This window comes from Carassius auratus, unplaced genomic scaffold, assembly GCF_003368295.1.
Source record: "Carassius auratus strain Wakin unplaced genomic scaffold, ASM336829v1 scaf_tig00022552, whole genome shotgun sequence".
Taxonomy (NCBI): Eukaryota; Metazoa; Chordata; class Actinopteri; order Cypriniformes; family Cyprinidae; genus Carassius; species Carassius auratus.
In genome coordinates this window covers 3,738-24,457 of record NW_020525195.1, presented here as the reverse complement: position 1 = coordinate 24,457, position 20,720 = coordinate 3,738, and the positions used below count along the sequence as shown (strand labels likewise).

Genomic DNA, 20,720 nt, shown 5'->3' with positions numbered 1-20,720 from the left:
GCAACACCAAGGTCATTGGTTTCAATACACAACCATGAATGCACAGTAAATCACTTTGGATAAAAATGTCTGCAAAGTGTAAAAATATAATGTAAACCTTTGATTAACAGTTAATACATTGTTTAAGAAAATAATAATACTTTTATTCAGCAAAGACTGATTAAATTGATCAAATGTGACATTAAAGACATAATGTTACAAAATAAAATAAATTATGTTCTTTAGAATTTTCGAATCATCAAAGAATCCTGAAAAAATGTATACATTTTCCACAAATATTTTACATCAATAATTATAAGTTTCTTGAGTAGCAAATCAGCAAATGAGAGTGATTTCTGAAGAAACCATTGAAGACTGGAGAAATGATACTGAAAATTCAGCTCTACCATCACAGGAATAAATAACATAGTAAAATATATTGAATATTGTGATAATATTTCACTTTTTTTCTGACTTGAATTTTACACCTTGATTGAACATCAGAAATGTATTTTCCTAAAAGCTATTGAACTGCTCTGTGTTGACGTGAGGGAGTTGTCTAGGGCTCTGTTAAGAGGTTGCTACACTATTCTGTGTGTTTTGTGTGGTTGCTACAGAGCTGTTCTTAACTTTTAGTTTACTAACATGATATAGGCTTCAGGTCCAGTCTCATGGGTCCATCCCAATCCAAACGAAAAGCCTAGTTATATCACAACAAAAGATTAAAAAAAAGTAAACTCTCAAGTCTATCTTAGAACAATACACATGGACACTATAGGGCTTTCATTTCAAACAGTTGCAAGGAATGCTTGTGGGCACAACAGATCCTTTCATTCATCCCACTCTCTATCCATGATGGGGGCCTGACTTTAACAGCTGCCTTCCACTTTCATCCCTGATTGCCAGTTCACCTCGTCAACCTGAAGAATGAGTCAGCGGAGGATAACCTACTCTCAAAGGAGCGTCTGCATAATTGTAGATATCCATGTGCGCTGCAGTGGTCCCTCGACCCTTTGCTGAGAATCCGAAGTAATCAGCTAGCCAGATGAATCAGTATTTTGTCAGAATGCTTGAGGTCTCATCAGCATGTGCATGATACATCCCATTGATGAGGATGATGGTAATCAGCCTTTGAAAACAATGATTTCTTTTTTCATATTTTCATTTTCAAACCATTGGATGGATGAAGCATTAGCATTATATTTTTTTTATTAATATTTGTATTTACTTTTCATATATATATATATATATATATATGTGTGTGTGTGTGTTCCAGATTTGCTTTTTTTTCCCTTTCTTTCTTGGGCGGTTACTCCAGTCTTCAGTGTCACATGATCCTTCAGATATCATTCTGATATTCTGATTTGGTGCTATTATTATCAATATTAAGCACATTCTGCTCAATGTTGTTGTGCAAACCATAGTACAATTAATTAGTTAATTTTTCAAGATTTTTTGATGAATAGAACATTTTCATAATTTGTTTGAAATAATTATAATTACTTTTAATAAATGTAATGCATCCATGCTGAATACAAGAATTTATTTATTTCAATATAACAGAATTCTTTATATATACAAATATATACAGTTTTTTTTCTTCTCAATTTTCATTGCTCTGTAATTTTCACCACATATCAAAGTGCTATATTTAACAGCATTCAGTAATGTATATATATATCTTCTTACTTTAAAACAGCAGTTTACTAGATCTTCTAGATTCTTTTTTCATTCAAACAAATTCTAGATATGAATGTTAGTGCTTTTTTTTGGCCTTGTTTCAGCAACACATATTAGCTCTTTCTGATCTAAAGTTAAATCTATTTTCCACGTCTGTGCAAAATTGTTTATTGACTGTGAAAATGGCACAGAGCACCGTTGTTTTGTGAATATCACCTGATGTGACGTTTCCTGCTGTTTTATTCTCGCACCTCGCTCTTGCCAGCTCAATCTCATTTACCACGTCACACATCTGAACAGCCCCAACCTGCAAAAGAGACAGAGAGAGAGAGAACATTTCAGTTGTTCAACCACAGCACAACCTTCAAAGCTTTAATCTCTTTCGTCTCAGTGATTCACCACAATATTATTCTCAGGATAGTCTATTACTTTAAGGTGTCAGCTTTCATCTTGCAATGCTTTCATTTCATATGCATATTTATGGATTGTAGCGAAGCCTTAGGGGCCTTATTTTAGCTAAATATTTACAGCAAAGACCTACTGGGAATTAGATCAACCACTGCTTGAAAAATCCACAACTGAACTACTTATCAGATTTTAGCTTGCCATACACCATTCTTATTGACAGTCCAATGTACGTCTATACGCTAGCGGCACATGGACAAAAGACCATCACTGCTCTGTGGAGATGATATCATGCCTCTAAGGGAGAAAAGGCATGTGGGGCCAGTGAGTAATCGTCGGATTGCTCACTGATGTCCACTGCTGATGACAAATTCATGCTGACAGTCAGTGGCAGACAGCCTGCGGGTCAATAATAACGTGAAAGTCCAACGAACAGCTTGAGAAGGTCAATGAAGACGGTGCTGGGGAAGAGGGGGCCGATTGAATCCCTATAGAGTTAACAATGCTTTATGTGTGTGGGTGTTTGTGTCATGTTCTTTGGGTGTGTAGTGTTTATTGTCTTGAGTTAACATCTGAGCATGCTTCTGTTTGGTACGTATGTGCGTGGGTCTGCATTTGTGTGTGTGTGGGTACAGGTGTGTCTGTGCATTTCAATGTGAGAGACCTGAGATCTGTGACTTAGAACAACAGGTTAATGAGAAACAGAAAGGGTTTGATTTACTTCTGCTGAGTTCAACTGACATGAATAGGAATGCAAGCCAAGTTTTCTTCATGTATTATTGGCATTGTTGGGCCAATGGAATGAAGCACTGAAAACATTTATAAAATAAATATACTCCAGTCAATGCCTTCATTACTAGCTGATGGTGAGAAAAGAAGTGTGGTGTTAAAAAAAAATTTTTTTATAAAATAACTGTTTTCTGTTAAAATATATTTTAAAATGTAATTTATTTTGGTAATTGCAAACTGATTTTCAGCAACCATTACTCCCTGTCTTCAGTGTCACATGATCCATCAGTATATTCTAATATGCTGATATATTCTTCTTACTATTAATGCGGAACACATTTAAAAAGAGCAGCATTTATTTGAAATATAAAAATTGTGTAATACCTTCACTTTTTGTCAGGAAATAAAAGATGGGTTCAAATGTGAGGTTAGATGGTAATTTATTAGATGTGAACAAACAAGCAAAGTCACAGTAAACAGATAGTCATGGGTGCAGTGATAACAGGACTTCTTGGTAATGCAAGGCTGCAGTGAGCAAAGACGCATAAATCCAACCAAGAGACAACGGGTGAACCTAGTAACCAATCAACAGTAGTACACAAAATGACCAGAGGGGGCCGATGCATCTATGAACCGTGACATTTTTAACCATTTAATGCAATCATGCTGCATAAAAGTATTAAGTTATTTCAATATAACAGAATTATGTAGGTATACAAACATATACTACTTTAATTTCTTTGTGTCATGTTTTTGTATTTTTGTATTTTTTGTATTTATATGTTGTATTTAACAGCATTCAGTAATGCAGTTGACAGTGGCAGAAATTATATATATATATATATTCACTTTTTGTGCATCAAATAATATTTTCACACTTTTTGCATATTTTGACTTGACATTACAGTTTGAAATTACAGACTGACTAGAAATTTATCAGAATAAAAAGATTCTGTAAAACAATCATAAAATAAACTAAATTGTAATATTACATTATTTTGTTATATTGCTGCATTATGTTAAACTGCTTTAATTCCTCGTCAATCTACATTCCAAACACCCTAATGGTAAAAATAATAATAAAAAAATCTTTGCAAATGAATTAAAAAATAAAAACTTAAATAATTCCATTGCATAATATTCATTCACTTATCTGGGACAGTTTAAATTGATCTCCGGAGAATTCATATTGTTTTTAGATGTTACTACACTTTGAGTGAAGTTAACCTGCGGCAAATTCAGTTAAATGGATATGATTTGGAATGGCACACACGTCTTAATAAAAGGTTTAACAGCTGATAATGCATAGCAGAGCACAAACCAAGCCCTGAGGTTAAAGAACCTCATAAAACCTCATAAAAGCTCATAAACAGTTTTTTGTGAAGCCACACTTCTGGAGAAGAGTTCAGAAAAGCATTCTGCTTCATTAAAGTTACACAGAAGCATGTAATCTCTGTTAACCTTAATGGAAGAATATTGAAACAACCAGGACTCTGCCTAAAGATGGCCTCCTGGTCAAACTGAGCAACTGATGGAGAAGGGCTTTGGTTAGTGTGGTGACCAAGAACCTGATGGTCACTCTAGTTGAGCTCCATGATCATATATGGAGATAGGAGAAATCTACAGAAGGAAAAACATCACTGCAACACTTCACCAATCTGTGGTTTATGGCGGTGTGGCAAGGCTCAATCCTCTCTTCAGAGAATACACATGAAAACACACTTGTAATTATCAAAAAACAAAAAACACCTAAAGGAAGCTCAGACTCTGAGAAAAAAAGATACTCTGATCTGATGAACCTCGGTTCTAAACATCATGTTTGAAGGAAACCAGCCCTGCTCATCACTTGCAGAGTACCATCCAAAAAGTAAAATGTGAGGTAGAAGCTGTTTTTCAGCGGCAGGGTATGAGGGACTCGTCAGGGTAAAGAAAAGCTCAGTGCACTAAAATATTGAGATAGCCTTAAAGAAAACCGAGTTCAAACTATTCAGAGCCTCAGACTGGGCAGAAGGTTCACCTTCCAACAGGACAACGACCCTAAGAACACAGCAAGAGTGGCTTATAGACAACTCTGTTAATGTCCTGGAGTGGCCCAGCCACAGCCTGGGATTGAACCCAGTCAAATATTTCTGGAAAAACCTGAGAAATGTGCATCTGCCCTCATTCAAACTGACAGAGCTTGAGAGGTGAAGAGGTAAGGAGAAGAATGGCAGATAATTGCCAAATGCTGATGAGCAAAGCTTGTCGCATCATACCCCAAAAATACTTGAGCCTGTAAAGGTGCTTCAGCTAAATATTTATTTAAGGGTATGTATACTTATGCAACATACTTATTTCAGATGATGCAATAAAAGTGTGGCTTTTATTTTTTTAAAAATTTACGAAGTTGTCACAATTCACTTTTTGCTTTGTCAATATGAAGTGTAGATAAATGTGGGAAAAATAGTAATTTAAAGCTGTTTAACATTAAACAGCAACATAAAATGTAAAAAAAATGATGGGGTATGAATACATTCACAAGGCAATATATTCAAAGCTGATTTCATGGGCTCTTTAAAAAAAAAAACGCGGTTTTAAAATATCTTGAAGAGAAGCTCTATAATGACATCTACATGCTCTGTGACATTGTGAATCATATTTAAATGATGGAGCAGCAGAAATGATGAAGAATTATCTTCAGTTAATAATTGCCTTCTTAGTCTAAAGTGTACTACTCAAGGATGGTAACATTATTTGGTTCCTTGAGAATGCATGTTTATGTTAGATACATTTCTATGCAGCTTCTCCATCTGAGGTCATAAAAGAGATTAAGAGGTTGTTTAGAGTGAGATTAGCCTAAATTACAATAACAGTTTGCTATACGTCAAATAATAAATATGCCAAGTTTTCACAAATATTTCCTCTCAGAGTTACATCAGATAATAGAGGTGCATTCCTCCTTACTCTGCATTGGTGTACTTATCAGGTGCAGGGTCCATTGCGGGTGAAAGCGACCTAATAAAGCAGAGGTTCAGGCATCGGGCCGATCGCTGATGCATTCCTGGCAAAGTGTGGACACTCAGCTTCACATATTTCTGTTTATGCTCAAATTATCTGTGAGGGTTCAACTACACTGAAAAAATTATAAACGCAACACTTTGTTTTTGCCCCCATTTTTTTTTTTTTTTTTTTGCATGCATCATCAAAGCCCTCAAAGATCTAATTCTTTTTCTATGTACACAAAAGACCTATTTTACTCAAATATTGTTCACAAATCTGTGTTAGTGAGCACTTCTCCTTTGCCGAGATAATCCATCCACCTGACAGGTGTGGCATATAAAGCTTATTAGACAGCATGATTATTGCACAGGTGTTCCTTAGGCTCGCCACAATAAAAGGCCACTCTAAGATGTGCAGTTTTACCACACAGCATAATGCCACAGATGTTGCGAGTTTTGAGGGAGCATGCAATAGGCATGCTGACAGCAGGAATCTCCACCAGAGCTGTTGCCTGTGAATTTAATGTTTTAGAGAATTTGGCAGTACATCCAACCAGCCTCACAACCGCAGACCACGTGTAACCCCACCAGCCCAGGCCCTCCACATCCAGCATCTTCACCTCCAAGATCGTCTGAGACCAGACACCCGGACAACTGCTGCAACAATCGGTTTGCATAACCAAAGGATTTCTGCACAAACTGTCAGAAACCGTCTCAGGGAAGCTCATCTGCATGCTCATAGCCCTTGGGGTCTGGACCAGACTGCAGTTTGTTGTCAAAACCGACAAATCCTTACATTCAATGGCTTCTCGCACTTTGGAGAGGTGTTCTCTTCACGGATGAATCCTGGTTTTCACTGTAGGGCAGATGGCAGACAGCGTGTATGGCGTCATGTGGGTGAGCGGTTTGCTGATGTCAATGTTGTGGATCAAGTGGCCCATTGTGGCGGTGGGGTTATTGTATGGACAGGCGTATGCTTATGGACAATGAACACAGATGCATTTTATTGATGGCATTTTGTATGCACAGAGATACCGTGATGAGATCCTGAGGCCCATTGTTGTTCCATTCATCCATGACCATCACCTCATGTTGCAGCATGATAATGCAAGGATCTGTACACAATTCCTGGAAGCTGAAAACATCCCAGTTCATACTCCCATACTCACTGGACATGTCACTCATTGAGCATGTTTGGGATGCTCTGGATCGGCATATGCGACAGCGTGTTCCAGTTCCTGCCAATATCCAGCAACTTCACACAGCCATTAAAGAGGAGTGGACCAACATTCCACAGGCCACTGCCAACAACCTGATCAACTCTATGCTAAGGAGATGTGCTGCACTGCGTGAGGCAAATGGTGGTCACACCAGATACTGACACCCAACCCCCCTCATAATTCACAAATTTACTCAGAATACAAAGTGCACACACACAGCAGTGAACACACACACACTGTGAACACAGACCCAGAGCAGTGGGCAGCCGTTTATGCTGCAGGTGCCCGGGGAGCAATTGGGGGTTCGGTGCCTAGCCCAAGGGCACTTCAGTCGTGGTATTGTCAGCCTGAGACTAGAACCCACAACCTTAGGATTGGAAGTCAAACTCTCTAACCAGAAGTGAAATAGGGCTTTTGTGTACATAGAAAAAGTGTTAGAAAAAACAAAGTGTTTATCATTTTGTTTAGTATATGTAAGTGGATTCTCTGCTGCAAAATCCAGTTTAGGCTGGATTGCTGTGTTTTGGAACATGATAGTGGGTCTAAGATGGTCATTAACTGGTCCAAGCCTTGTGTTTTTACATTTTTTTTTCTCAAACAGCTTATTTCCAAAAATATCAGCTCGTAATCCACCTCTCACTGTATAAATCTAGCCTACGCTGGATTAAGATGGTCTAGCTGGTCTCCCAGTTTGGCCAAACTAGTGTTTAGCTAGTTTAGTTGGCTGGCCAACAACCCTCAAAAAACAATAAACAAAACCAGCTTTGGAGACTAGAAAACCACTCTGAGTAGTTTAAGATGTTTCTTTTTTCAAGCAATGGATACAGACCTTAGTAACACTAAATAAGTCAGCCTGTGAAAATGTCTGTGCAGGCAACACTTCTCTTTTAGCTTTGATAAAGAGTATATTCTTCCTAAGAATCTAAAAACAGTCTAAATGGTTGGTATTGATCTATTTATTTAATGTCAGCCGTGCAGTGGCATTTGAGAGAAAGAGACAGAAGGACGAGGGTTTGTTCCTTAAACAATGACCATGCGGTGACTCAGACCTAGACCTTGGGGACAGAACATCAACCACACAGCTTCTCATTTACACACCAAATGAGAAGCACACAAGGAAAAAAGTACAGCAATTTTAGAGATCAGATTAGAGACCTGGTTCACTGCATAATAAATAAATAAAATATATATTTAATTGCATTAAATCTCTGAAAATAAAACATTTGCATTAGTTTCACAAAGTTGCCCAGGTTCTTAATATTCCGAAAAGACCTTAAAAATACATGCTGTTTATATTGAGGATAATCTGGTCTTTATTTGCATTATTATTAGTCAATTAAATTAATATATTATTGATGTTGTATTGATCATGTAATCATCAATCAGTCATTATTAGATTAGTTAAAGCAATTAATGCTGGTCATTACCTAAGAACTTTGCCTCAGTAAATTCCTAATTAGCTGCTTTTTAATTAATTGATTAGGGATGCAGAATATGGTCATGCGGAATATGGTGCTTTGTATTAATAAACAGCCAATATAGTGATATGCATGCTAATAAGCAACTAGTTAATAGTGAGAATTAACATTTTAAAAACCTTTTGATCAGAAATTAGATAAAATAAGCAAGATAAAATATAGTCAGCAGGTCATTTTTGCTAAATAAACCCCTTATGGATAATACAAGACCTGATAAGTTAATTTTTGCGATAATGCACAGCTGGATGTACATTATGTTTAGTTTGTCGGTATCAAAATAACAAGACTGTAGGTCTGTGCATGCTTTGATCCAGCTTAAATCCTCAACTAATACCACTACACACAGCATGCAGGGCTAATACACACACAGCTGAGCTGAATAATGAAGTCCTGTGCCTCAGCTAATTTATCGGAACATCTGCTGACCTCCGGGACGAACCTGCTACGCTCATTCCTGAGCCAGATAACAGCACCGCTCTGCTCAAGCCTGTTAGTGTAAGTGTAGACAGCAGCAGCAGATTCTGCACATAGTGAGAAAGTAACAAATGGCAAATTGGAAAGCAGATGTTCCCTAAAACTGTCTAGTGCAGTGTTACAGAGCTGGCTGAGGAACACGGATTCGTTAACAATTTAAAGGTGATATGTGTAATTGTTAAAATATTTTCTTGATTAATGTTTCACTTTTGGTGAAAAAATGTAAAAACATGCTATATGCCATCCATATGGGTGATGTGCAGTATTTATAAACTCCAATTTTATGCATCAAATCAAGACAAGTCTGCTTTATAGTCAGTTCTTCCACATGTACAGTACATACATACAGAGAATTGAAATTGCGTTACTCTCAGACCCATGGTGCATTCAGATAACACTAACAGTAGAGCCTAAAAATCTAGATCAAATATAAAATACAACTATATAATAAGTGAACAAACACTGCAGATAAAAAGATTTTGGTGCAAAAAAAGCTTATTCAGTCTGAACCACTCCACTGACCACTCTGCTTATTACTTTGCTTATGGCAGAGTAGCCACAGCATGCTGCATATTTCAACATCACGACTATTCAGAAATACTTAACAGTGTTTTGTCAGGAATAATGTACTGCCAGTGAACTATTTCTTATAAGTACTACAAGAACAGAAATATCAAATTACATTGGTATTAACATATCATGTAATTTTACTCCTCATAGAAAAGGCTAATCTCTTGGACACTAATGGACACTGTTTTTGTCAACAGCAAGGTCATACAGTTATCTGTTTGAATTTGAAGCAATAACAAGTAAATGTGGTATATTATAAGTATAAACAAAGTCCTTTTAGGCAAGTCGTGACACTCGGCCGCCAACTTGGCAATGCTTCCGGGCAGCTATTTCAGACTAACAAGAGCAGGCTCCTAACTAAATGAATGGGCAGAGAGTCTGAACTCCACTTGCACTGGTCACTGGGTAATAAAAACTGCATGTATAGAAACAGCAGTAAAATATGATAAAAATCGCTGAAAATTTTGTATGACTTTGCCCCAAAATAAGGTCTAAAACGCCTTTTTCCCACAGATTATACTTTTACTACGCATGCGCAAGGGTTCCTCAACTGTGCGCGTACGTCAGTGGAACCAGACGATAGGCTTAAATGTTTCCCGGCTTGACTTTTAAAAGCAGGTGACTGGCTTTCCAGTGGGAGGGGCGGGACATGTGCATACAACCGCCATCTTTGCCGTTACGGGTTTTCCTTATATAGTTGAATGGAGGATTGAGGAAGTGGCATGTCTCTTATAAATTGTCTCTGGTATAAATCAACCATCTATCAAATATGAAGGGTCTTATAGCAGTTAGACCTTAATCAAGAGGAAACAGCTCTATAACCATAAATGTGATTAACAATGATCACGTGACAAACTTTGTCCGATAAAATAAAAAAAATAGAAAAACGTTCTACTTCTGTAGTTAGTTTGGGGTTCAGTCTTTTTCAAGCAACACCTTTTATAATGCTTTTAGGTAAAAGTGCACTCAGTAATTTTTTTTATAAAAATGTTGGTCCCGCAGGATAGGACAGGTTTAGTGGTATGGGTAGGTTTAAGCATTTGTTAAGGTATAATGGATGGGTCAACAGTGTAATTATAAATGTAATTACAGTAATTAATTACAGATGTAATTGCATGCAGGTATTTTTTTAAATATAAGTACAATGCAAAAACATGCATGTACACAATAAGAGCATTGTATCAAATTATTAATGTAAATGTACGTATATAAGTCCAAGTGGGACCAAAATGCTTTACACATAAAGAAATGAATAACATTTCTGAACAATATGTTTAAATGTCTTACCATGAGATGAGAACTCCAGTCAATCAATAGACTAATATACTGTATGATATTTTGCATGATTTTTCTTTATAGTCCAAATGAATTAATTAAAAAGCAATGATTTTCTGATAGTTTCAAAAGCTGAAAGAACTCTGATCTAATAAAGACATGTGACAAATAGGAAAGCTAACAGAAAGAAATTACTGTCCTGCAGACGATTTCTTTTTGTAATTTTCAGTATTCATTCATTCAGTTTTTCATCCTCAAGGTTGAAAAATGTATCCTGCCCACACAGAGATTCTTTTTTAAATACTAAAATCATGGACCAGTGCATCAAGGGAGCCCCATTATTTTAGTTAATGTTTTTGTTCTCTGATTTCTTAGATGATCTTTCAAATGTACATTTTGAGGGTGAGCATGCACTCCCACATGTCTCCACTGAAAAAGAAAAACATGTTAATGCATAATCTTCCTTGCTGTCATCTAATATTTCTAAAATAAATTGTTGCAGGTTGTTTGTTCCATTATCTGGAAGGTTCCATTTAATATTTTTCAAGCAATTAAAATGATTCAATAAATAATCAAATAAATACATAAATACACTTCTACTAAAGACATGGGGCCGGATAGTGCTGGATAGTTAACTGGAATTATTCTGATGAATCTCATGTCTATAACTCACAAGGGAAGCTAACAAAACAAGGCCAATGACATTGAAAGTATAACAACAGAAACACTGATCACCCCATCTTGTAAATGGTCACAGCACAATCACTCAAAAATCAAGGGACAACCTCGACTACTGACGTTTCCCTAATTTTGCACACTCACTGCATCCTGAGATTCTTTCAGTCATTTTCTCCATGATTTTGGATTCGCAAGGGGCTGCCGGTTTATGTAGTGCTGGTTTCTTTACAAGTATTTGGAGAGACTGTGGGCTTGTTATGTACTCTGTTGACCACAAAAATATTGTTGCTGGCAAAAAGCTCAGAGCTATACTATTTACGAGCAAAGAGGGAAGGGGAAGAGCATATAAAACCTAAATAAACAGGAAATACATCTGTTGCACACTCACACTGCTGCTGTAAGTAAATCCCCCAAGTTAATCAGTCAGCAGACTATGCAGAGTAGAGTCATAAATGACCACCCCAGAGACAGCCATAAACTTGCTGCATGTTTGCTGCATCTGCTCTCTGTCACACCAAGAATTTAGATAAGAGACGTTTTTGGGGAATTTTCTGCCACTCCATAACACTGAGAACCCTCAACTACTATATAATAACAACACGTCAGGTTTTGTTATTATAAAACTTTTGTATATGACCAAAGCATGACACCAGTGTTCGGGGGAGTTTCCAGCAGCTGTTTAAATGACTTCACACTAAAACAACCTTTATAGGCACAGAAAACATGTCTACAAAACTATCTAGACAAGACCAAACCAGCATTGGTTTAAATGTGGATATGTGGATAAATGATACAGACAGAAAGAGAGATAAACAGACAGATAATATCATATAAAATAAGATAAGATAAGATAAAATAATGTTATCAATCAATTTGCCATACTCACACAAAAAAATAGGTTCTTCAGTGTTTTTTTTGTGGTAGTTGTGGTGCTATATAGCACCGGTAATTAATTATTTGGCTCGTAATAATAAGGGAAGAAATTTAAGTGCTATATAGCACCTATAAAAAACCTGTAATGGTTCTTAAGCAGTTCTTTGGAGTGTTTAAGGTGCTATATAGCACCATCTTTAAAGATATAGATGTAGCACTTAAAGTGGTTCCCCTATGATTACGAGCCAAAGAACAAATTTTATTGCTATTTAGCACCATTTTTTAGAGTGAATAACACAGGTCCCTATGATCTAACTGGATGGTCTCATCCCATTCCATTTAAGAGCCAGTTGCGCTCGTGCTATGGTGGATTCACTATTTACATGGCAGAATTTGCAAGAGCAATGACTGAACGCGTCTCCAGAAAGGAAACTGACAGCCCGTGTTGCATTTTTATATTTATGTAGCCAACACAATAATAATCTTTTACATCGTAATCTTTAATATTTGGCATGTTTGTGTGCTGCTGCGCATCCCTGTGCGTGAAATAAGCAGAGTGTACATGCGTTGTCGACCAGCCGATAGGTACATATTACTAATGTGCTCTTTAAAAAACAAAAAATAAAAATAGGTTACTGTGCCATTGATTTTAGACCAGGTTTTAGTTGGTCAATGGGGCAGTCTATTTCAGTTTCCTGAAAATAGCAATGCGCCAACAACGGGCCTGAACATACCTCGTTTTCAGACCAGCACATCCATAGGCACACAAATGTATGCAAATGCATTTGCTATTTAAACAACATGGCTGTTTAAATGGGTTGTCTCATAACCTGCGGGCCCCGCGGGTCGGTGCGTGGCGGATTAAGAAATGGGCACTTTGTTTGCAGAGCGAGTTGGGGCGGGTAACTAAAAACTAAATTTTTAAAAATCCAATTAAGTTGCGTGGAATTTAGAGGTGGAAATTTTGATTCTTTCAAGTGATTCGTTTATTTTCAGTTCGTTCACCAAAATGATTCGTTCGGATTCGTTCACTGATTTGTTCAGTGACCATTTCTTCATATTACACAAATACGCCACAGCAGGTGGCGAAAAAGAGTGTCTTGTGTTATGTCTTAAGTCAACGAACGTATTATGATTTGGCTTTATTAAAGTGTGTGTATGATCGCATTAAATAAATAGTCTTAAACAGTTCTGATGAACAAAGCAGAAGGTTTTCTTGCATAATTAAACATTTAATTGTTTGGTCAGACAGTTCATATATTATAAATTCACATTAATAAAAAGTTATGTTCTGTATGCTAAATACGAAAACAAGCGTATGTCACCAAAACTGCGCTTTGTATCTGCTGATTGCTGATTGAGATTTACATGCTTGGCCGACTGTCCCTATATACTCTCATTCATTTCATTCTCGAACGAGATATATCAGTTCATTCAACTCGTTTACCTACGAGAAGATCGTATTCGTTCACTACATTCAACAAATCACATGCTCTGTCACATCTTGAGTAACGCTAGACAGGATGAAAAAGTTCACAGAGCTGTTCACGAGCTGCGCATGCGCTGCTAATAGCGCCGAGTTCGTACGCTGCTGTGGCGGGAAGAACTTCAGTGAACGAGAAATATGAGTCAATGGATTCGTTGAACGAGAGCGATTTGTTCACCTAAAATATTCGTTCACGTACGAACCATCATTAGTGTAATTCCCTAAAGCCTATATTAAATATTTGGAATGTATATTTTCATATTTTATTAGGTTCTTTGATAAAGTTACAGTACGAAGGTCTAAGCAGCAACGTTATTCCGTGATGTCCCCGATGCGCGGGGCGGGTCGGGGCGGGTCAAGAAATGTTACTTTATTTGCGGGGTGGGCTGGGGCGGGCCAAATAATTGCAGAAAAGCGGAATTCGCAGTTGGAAAAAAAGCCAACCCACGCATCACTACCGCATTATGCCAGGCATATGATAGGACCCATCTTAATTCAATTCAGTGTATTATTTGAGAGGACAGCCATTTGTAGTGGTATCTGACACCATCAACTGTACTCATTCAGTCCCATAATGCACTGCAATAACAAATGTACAATGTATATTCGACTCAAAGGTTAAACAATACCCAAAATGCACTGTGAGGGTTTTAGCCAAATGAATTACTGAATCTTGCCATAAGATGGTGAAGAAGAAGGTGACTGCAGTTGAATTATCTATTTTCCAAATTAAATAGATTAAATAGTTTAATGGCACTTTATACATGCTAGTTTTCATGACTGAACATACATAAATCATAAATCTTTTCATTACTAATGGAGCTGCCAGTATACTAAGTTTTCTAATAATAATTAAACAGCAAGCACAAATTGCATAAGTGACACCCAGTGTCTGTTTTCATCCACTCTATTAGTGGACTAATAAAGGGAATAGTGAATGAGGGTATAGGGGGTGATTTCGAACACAGCAATTGCCTTGCACATATGGGTGCTCTGATTGATAGACCATCTCAGCAACCTGAGAAACATGAAACTCTAAGTGAGTGAAAGACATTAAGCTTTTTATTTCACACATGAACAGCACTATAAATATAGTGGGTTATACAGAACACAGATGAAGGACGTTGTCATGGTGCTTGAGCAATAGGTGTCTCACCTCTATTCTTCATGAGTAAGTAAGGTGGACAGAAGTGCATTATGGGGTTTGGGAGTTGGTGGGAGTGTTCTTGGGAGAGGGAGTGAACAGATAGACGACTTGAGAAAATCTAAAGCTTCCTGAACTAGCTCTTCAGAAAGTGAGTAACTCTCTGTGGGGAAATAAACTTATAATCTGTGGGGAAAACTTTCTCCACACACAGTCTGCTGCCTAAAGCATTTGTTTCTTACTGTGTAAAGACACGACTGGGTTCAAGCGCAAAAAAAATTACCTAAGAGAACCCTTTTATCAAAATATGAATCTAGAAATTCTTATTATATCAAAGCACATTGATCCTTTTTTACAGCAAACAAGAAGGCATAGTTTTGCATCAGGAACGCTGCGTGCTGCAATAAAACCTCATTATCATGACGCATGTATATCTCCAGCTGTGAAACTCCTCGTTTGTTTCCTAATGGCCATTTTCTTGAAAAGATGAGCAACTGCAACTGAAAGCAATAATATTTTTTGTTCTTAAAAGCAATTGTATTATAATGAGTTTATCTTTCAGGTATAATGCTTTTTTTTTAAACATTTGCTGATAACTTTTCAGGGAAATCTTATTTTAGAACTAGTTTTACATAATATGCACTTTAAGCAAAATCAAATTCTTTGAGGAAAGTGGAAATTTGTTAATACGTCACACTTTATTTCACAGACTATCAAGTGAGAAAAAAAAACTAATTAAAACTGAAATAAATATGAGTGAAAACTATGTAAACATTAAAAATAACAACTAATAATTACGACAAAATACTAAAATTTTAACTAAAATTAAAATTCTCATGAAAAACTAATTCAAAATTATAAAAAATATAAAAGTATCTCAATGCTACTAGAATAACCCTGATTTAAATGATTACAAGTCTGTCATTTGAAAATTGTCTCACGCATAATAATTATTTTCTTGTCTTTAAATGTTTTTCTCCAGGACCATTAGAATTCAGAAACACACATTCATTTATCTTTAATGAAGCAGAGTGTCAAGATTTTATCATCAGTTTGAAAACAAGCACCATTAAAAGCTTGCTGACCTTAAAATAAAGAAAATTTGTGAAAAAATGCAGTGGCAGATGCCATCCTTAAAAAGACAGCTTAAGTTTTACTTCAAATGTTAAACATTTTACATCATTTGGAAAACTGCTGATAAGAACAGGAAGCCGAGGTAATGCCAACTAGCTATCTATAAAGCAAAGCACAAATCTTAATCAAACACTACAGTCCTCCAAAGGTTAAGAGTATTTAAAATCCACAGATTCTTATATCACACATCTCAATTACATGCTGTTAATGTGTCGAAATTTAAACAAATGCATTTAAAAATACACTTTGACACATCTACCGCAGTGCAACTGGTTGCTCTCAATCAAGTGTGCTGGTTTTCTACATTGTGAAACATCCTCTAACATGCTATTCATCATGAATTCCCATTTTTGCTTAAATAAATAGCAGCAGGACTGTCTCCTAAAGAATTCTTTTAGCTGAATTTTGGTACATTTCATTCCTGAGTCAGTAGCAAAAGGTCTTTTCATTCAGGTTGTGACATCTAGCAATGGTGAGGGTGGCAGACCACTGCGGCATTTATCAATAATTCAAGAGGGTGAAGTGTGCGAAAAGTGCAGATAAGAGGCTTTTGTGAACACTGAAGTGTATGATTTACACTATCAGCGAATGCTTGGGGTTACAATTGCCATGTGTGTCATAACTGAACCACAACTCTACGACATTCTGGTTTTGCAAAGTGCCTAATTTTTCTGTTAATAAGAACATTTGTGAATCTCATGATTTTACATGGATTATTCTGCATGTAGATAGACAGACAGACAGACAGACAGACAGACAGACAGACAGACAGACAGACAGACAGACAGATAGATAGATAGATAGATAGATAGATAGATAGATAGATAGATAGATAGATAGATTCAGCACATATCTGTTTAGATGGACACAAGCAGTTTATAAACGTGGATTTGGCCATTTGATATTAAAATAATAAATTAATAAGTTACTAAAAATACAATTTGCATATGAAACACTTTGAAAATATATTCATATTAGAAAGTTAGATAGCAATAATAATCAACAGATCATAATAATAGCTATTTAAATAAAATCTCAGCCTAAAGTTCCTGTGGGAACCTATTTGTTGTTACTTTATATAGCTAGTAAAATGGGCAATGAATAAGCCTTCGCTTAGGTGAGTGTACGGAGACGTGCTAGTGAATCAATAAAATGCGTACAAATCTATAAAACAGACGAATACATGATGGGGAATTAATAATATGACCTCGCGTGTTTAAACATGTTTATTATTGACGCCTAAATAATTAAATTTAACTCAAGTCATTTTCTACGTTAGACGACTCCTCGCTATCTGGACAGGTCCTCTCACCCCTGCAGGAGGTTAAAAGTTTTACACGTTTAACACAAAAAGTAATCACGGGTCTCTTACATGTTATAGACATTATAAATAAATTGCTAAAGTCCACATTATCATGCCTTTTTAAAGTAAAAGACTGCTCCTTCGCTCGTGTCGTGTGTCGCGCGCACTAGCTACTGCATTCTCTTGAATCAGCATCCAACTTCTTGATGGCTTTCTAGTCACATTCATGGTTTTTACTAAATATGCGAGGTCCATAATGTTATATCCCTCCACCAATTAAATATAGGCTACTTCACATCAAATAGATTTAACATTAAAACGTAACCACGCCAACGGTTTGTCTGACTGCACGTGAAACAATAACTAAATGTATACAGTATGCTATTTAAATGACCATAACATAAAACAAACACTTACCGGGGAAAACAAGGAGCTCAGTGTTGAAACCAATAAAACCAATTTTGGGGCGTCCATCGCAGCTGCTTTTTCCTCCGTAAATGTTCGTAGTAGCCTATAAAACTTTGAAATCCATAAAGTTCTCCTGCTTTTCTCACAAGCGCGTAAAAGTAAACTCAGTCAAACTGTCTCGTCGGACACGGTGTTGACAGAGGAGCAAAACCTATCAAGTTGAGATGAGGGAACATCACAGCAGTCGTGCAGGTGTGTGGCTCTTATCGTCGCTCGAGCCGCTGACAGTTCAGCGACCAATGAGCGAATCACAGTCAGACCACCAGAGGAGCTTTACAGCTTCACTACTTGTCTTGCGAGATATTGACAATAAACGAGACAAAGACTGCATCACTCTTGTTCGTCATCGGCTTACGAGTGTCTTTGTTGCGTCAGTGCAAAAGCAATAAAAGAAATCTGAATGTGTCTGCTCTTTGTGTACCCCTGGCTGCAGTAAATTACTCTTGTTTGAGCTTTTTTGGTTAGCAGGAGGATGCCATTTCATAAAACTGTTTAATTATCACGGTATACAAAATATAGAAGGGTCCTTTTGTAAGAATTACTTATAATTACGAAGAAAAAGTATATTTAATTTCATATTTCAAAATATGTTTTTAGGTAAAAAGTGTAAAGTGCCTTAATTCATGGGTATCTGACATTTAAATTAATTATATTCTCTCATCAGTTTGAGTTAATGTAATAATTTACACAAAAATGAAAACTTTAACTATTCATTCAATATTTATATAGCCTAGCATTATTTTAGCTTATCTGATGGAGTTGTCTTTAATATATCCTTAAGCAGAACCTGATTTTACCAAGTGCAACATGTTCCTGGATCAACATCTTTGTCCAAACATCCTGAGAGGATGTTCTTCCACTAAATAATAATAATAAAAAAATACATGCTAATTATGCTTTCTTTGTCATTAGCAGACACATCTTATCCAAAGTGACTTTTAACTCTATAAATTGTATAATAATTGCTGGCTCAACCTGAGGTTAAGTGCCATTCTCAAGGAAAAGGCACTGATTGATTGGGAAAAGTCATCTGATGAATATTCAGAGACCAACTAATGTAATTAAAACACTGCTAGAATCCATTATTCTGGATGCATGTTTATTATATAAGTGCCTTGATTAATATGTTGTTATGTTCCGTTTCACAGAGTGATCCATCTCAATGCTGATTTATAGTCTCTGTACTTTTAAATAAGGAATTACTGCAATTAGTTTAAGAGAGCTTTTCAACAAGAACAATTACTAATTAACAGCATTAATTCAGGTTTTGCTATTCATGTCTATTACTGTTTGTGTGTACACACACACACACACACACACACATGCATATATACATACATACATACATACATATCTGCCTATCTAGCCATGGTCAAGTTTCTCAATTAAATTACATAAATGTTGATTTATTGATATAACAATGGTTTAGAGATAAGATTATCCTTCATTTGTGAGCATGTGATGCTGGATGCAGCTGGTCTTGTGATAAATAAGCTCATTTCTGTGTCTTAGAAGAGAGCTCATTCTAATAATTTTCCATTTAGACTAACTAAATCACACTCGGAGAAAAAATACTCAGTGAAATATCTGTTGACACCACTGAGGATCAGCCACCCCACTTCTGATTGTTCAGTGATTGAAATGCTCTCCTGTGCATGCAGTTATTGAGAAACCTCCATTCTGAGCATGCAGCGTTTTTCCTGAGGCTTATTATGCATGTGACATCTCATCAAACAGAATCAGTCGATCTATTTCCTGAGGACGAATGTCTGAATGCTCATTCATTAAAAGTGCGGAGTTAATGTGCCCGAGATCACATTACGGCTGCTATGTTCATGCATACTTGTTTACAACTACTGCTATCATTAAATTACTCAAATGTGGCTTTCAGTGATGTACAGCATCATTTATGTAATTGATTCAGTTACACAGCATTTCAAATTTTATTAAGAAAACTTTACTGGAAATGTAATCACCCCAGATGTAGACATAGTTTGTTTCTTCATCTGAGTATATTTGGAGAAATTTAGTGTTATATTACCAATAGATCATCTGCAGTGAAAGGGGTGCTGTCAGAATGAGAGTCCAAACAGCTAATAAAAACATCACAAGTAAAATGTGTTTTTAATAAATAAATGCATCAGGACGTTTAAAAAATCCAGAATTTTGCTTTCTCTCATCTGAATCAGTAAAGAAATACACACACTGTTTGCACACAAAAAACAATTTAAAGAGTTCTAAACAAATATGTCTATAATTTGTGATGTGTGAAGACAACAGGGATTGAGTTTATTATGGATTGGAGATGGAAGTATTATTATCATAGATTATAGAGTGGTATAATTTTAGCCAGAAGTTAAAATCAGTGAGATGGTTTAATCACCTGAACTCTCATTCTGACGGCACCCATTCACTTAGACTATCCAGTGAGCAAGTGATGTAATGCTAAATTTTTCCAAATCTGTTCCAATGAAGAAACAAACTCATTCTGTCAAAACTTTTCAGCAGATTTTCATCTTTGGGTGAACTATTCCTTTAACAGGAGTGACTGACACAACTGTGCATTGCATTACATTGTAGTGTTAGTCACCATATAGTTTGTGCATTTATTGTTCTTAATTTAGTCTCATACTATCTTTACCGCTTTTCATATTTAGCTTTATACCAAGCAATTAAAAGGATAATACATAAAAATGTTGCATCATAAGGTCTTACCTGGGTTTATATGCAAGACACATATTCACTCTAGGGTTTTAGTTACTTGAAAATGCAAAGCAAATGAGAATCTTAACTGCATAACCATTCAAGGGATGGGTCAGCAAGGGAAGGTGTATTCTTATGCAGAT

General features: G+C 36.3%; 1 protein-coding gene across 1 annotated transcript in view; it reads right to left on the bottom strand.

Moving 5' to 3' along the window:
* The window catches only part of LOC113077410 (vasoactive intestinal polypeptide receptor-like), a 49,975-nt gene extending 31,770 nt beyond the window's left edge, over positions 1-18,205 (bottom strand). The window contains exons 1-2 of the mRNA XM_026249820.1: positions 17,824-18,205; positions 1,876-1,966 (exon numbers count right to left, since the gene is read on the bottom strand). Coding sequence (XP_026105605.1) covers positions 1,876-1,966; positions 17,824-17,880 — 148 coding nt within the window. The 5' untranslated portion in view covers positions 17,881-18,205. The remainder of the gene's footprint in view (positions 1-1,875; positions 1,967-17,823) is intronic.
* Positions 18,206-20,720: the final 2,515 nt, after the last annotated feature.